We start from the raw sequence: 2,500 nt of genomic DNA on the forward strand, positions 1-2,500 counted from the left end.
CCTAAATATTGTCTTTTTGTTTTGTTTTGTTTTAATTTTTTTTTTTTTTACAACCAGAGTAAAGAGTTATCAGAGCTCTGGATTTGACAAAATCGTAGATCCTGATGGAGGAATTCATCTTCGGAGAATACGTCTCGAACGTGAAATGCGAACACAACCAGACGAGCGAAAAGAATCGAGTGGACAACAGATGGCTGGACTTTATCGTTGGAGCAAATGCCAGAATTCCAACATTGCTATATATTTGCCCATTTAGCCGGAGAAATTACAAAAGATTCCACCAAATTCAGACGAGGGGCTTTCAAAAGTAAGCGGGAAGGTTACGCATTGTTCAAGGCCGGCCACGTGCAAAAAGTAAAGTTCAACGAACATCACATCAACATGTTTGCTTTTTCGAAAGCAAGGTTAAGGCTTCGATGACTAAGAACAAGCTCTACCGAACGCGAGTCTCTCTACGAAAAGAAACTGCTGGGGTGAGAAGTGGATACTGTAATTGCAAAGCTGGGGCTACTGGAAGATGTAAGCATGTAGGTGCTCTACTGTTTACGATTCTAGATTTTGTAGAAAGTGAGTTAAATCAAATCCCACCTGACACCACATGCACAGAACTCCTTGTCGCAAGTTTTGATGGGGAAGTCAGTGATCCCACTGCAAGACATAGTGCCATTGGAAATTTGGAAATGAAATACATCCAATTCCCCAGTAAAATTCCACAGCCTGATGGCAGAAAAGATTTGCTACATATTATTGCTGAGAACAAAAAGAATTCCTGCCTTGAAATTACCAACACTGGATTGAAGCTGAGGACTCGACATCACTATTATGCACAAATACAAGGGAGGCAATGGTGTGACTTGGCTGTCTACACCTACTGTGGTAACATTGAAGACTTGCATGTTGAGAGAATATACTTTGATCCAATTTATTGGAATGCTTTGAAACAAAAACTTTTGGATTTCTGCTTATTTGCCATTGTACCAGAAATATTAACAGATAAAATTAAGAATGGAAACACCTGTATCCAAGATTGTTTTCCTTTAAGTAGGATTTTTCTTCCCCAAACTTCCAGGTGGAAAAGTGAAAAACAGAGTTCTAAACAAAGCACATAAATTGACCCATCTTTTCGTAAAATGTTATAAATGTCAATGAGTATTCCTACTATGCAGTGTTACACATATTTCTGTCTGCCAAGCTAAAGCTCATCAAATTATGTCATCTTATGTACCACTTTACAGTTGTGTCCTACAGGACCTGGAGTTAAAGGGAAGTGAGGCTGGGGTGATCTCGTTTTGAAAACAAAAACCAGTGTGCTTTTACATGTAAATCAGGGCTTGTTAGCACAATGAAAATGCAACTGACATAATTATGAAAAACATTATGGTTAATCGAAACAAGGTGGATCCCAGCTCCCTTCTGCTAAAAGGGCATGCCACTAAAGACACAACTGAATGTACCATTCCAACCAAGTTGATTTCTACATAATCAATATTTTTTATAATTATTTTGATATCCAGCAAGCCCAAGAATACTTGTTTCACTAAAAACTCTACCACAAATATTGCTTTCAAGATGAATGGTGGCAGTTATTGAGCAAGAAAATAGTTTTTCACTTCCACAATTCAAATTTGCAGCAAGGTTCAAATTATGAGCTGATTGAACCTGCTGTGATTAACCAATCAAAATGCTAGAGGTGCAATATCAATGACATTGTTTTTAATAAGTCTAATTAGTATGATTCATTTCAGTCAGACTTGTTAACTGATATTTGTGCTATAATGGTTTTGAATAACTTCACATGAGGTGTATAATTTTGTTTACTGTTGTAAATAAAGAAATGCTGCAGAACTGTAATTATGTGACCACCGTCCATCTATTAACTTGTCTTCTCTTACAAGCAACTACCCCTCCAAAGCAACAAAGGCTGTCAACAATCCAGTTTTTTTCTTTCGGTCAAATTGTTGGTAGTTGCTTACAAACAGCTTTGTAATTTTTTTTTGTATTATTTTGTAAATATACTGCTAGACAACCAATGGCCCCTTTAAATTTGTTAAATATGAGCAAACTTTCCAGATTTTGTTTAGGTCTTCAGCCATGCTGTTAGGGATAATTTGCTCCAAAATATTGTAATTTTTAATCCTCTCAAGTTGATCCTTGCATCGCATGAAGGGAGGAATATTGAGGGACACCTTCTTTGGTACAAGCAAATCCTGAATTTCGAATCCCCTGTCAGCCATCACTGAATCGTGTGGCTCCAACATAACCAAAATACCAGAGGCAAGGACAATTTTGCGGTCACTCACATGCCCCCCATACAAATCTGAAATAAAAGTCACTGCTCCATTTGGAGCAATTCCAACGAGACCTTTGGCAGTGTTATGTGACTTGTAAGTAGAATAAGTCTCTACCTGGACTCTGAAGCAAGACGGCTTCTCAATAAAGATTTCTGTGCAGTCAAGAATGATTCTTGTGTATGGGTGGTCATATTTGAAACTTTCAGGCA

The 2,500-nt window shown here is 37.7% G+C and overlaps 1 protein-coding gene across 1 annotated transcript in view; it reads right to left on the reverse strand.

Annotated features, from left to right (window-relative positions):
• Positions 1–2,018: 2,018 nt before the first annotated feature.
• Positions 2,019–2,500, reverse strand: part of LOC137981670 (uncharacterized) — a 483-nt gene continuing 1 nt past the window's right edge. The window contains exon 1 of the mRNA XM_068828743.1: positions 2,019–2,500. This exon is cut by the window's right edge and continues 1 nt beyond it. Coding sequence (XP_068684844.1) covers positions 2,019–2,500 — 482 coding nt within the window.

This window comes from Montipora foliosa, chromosome 13, assembly GCF_036669935.1.
Source record: "Montipora foliosa isolate CH-2021 chromosome 13, ASM3666993v2, whole genome shotgun sequence".
In the NCBI taxonomy this organism is placed as follows: domain Eukaryota; kingdom Metazoa; phylum Cnidaria; class Anthozoa; order Scleractinia; family Acroporidae; genus Montipora; species Montipora foliosa.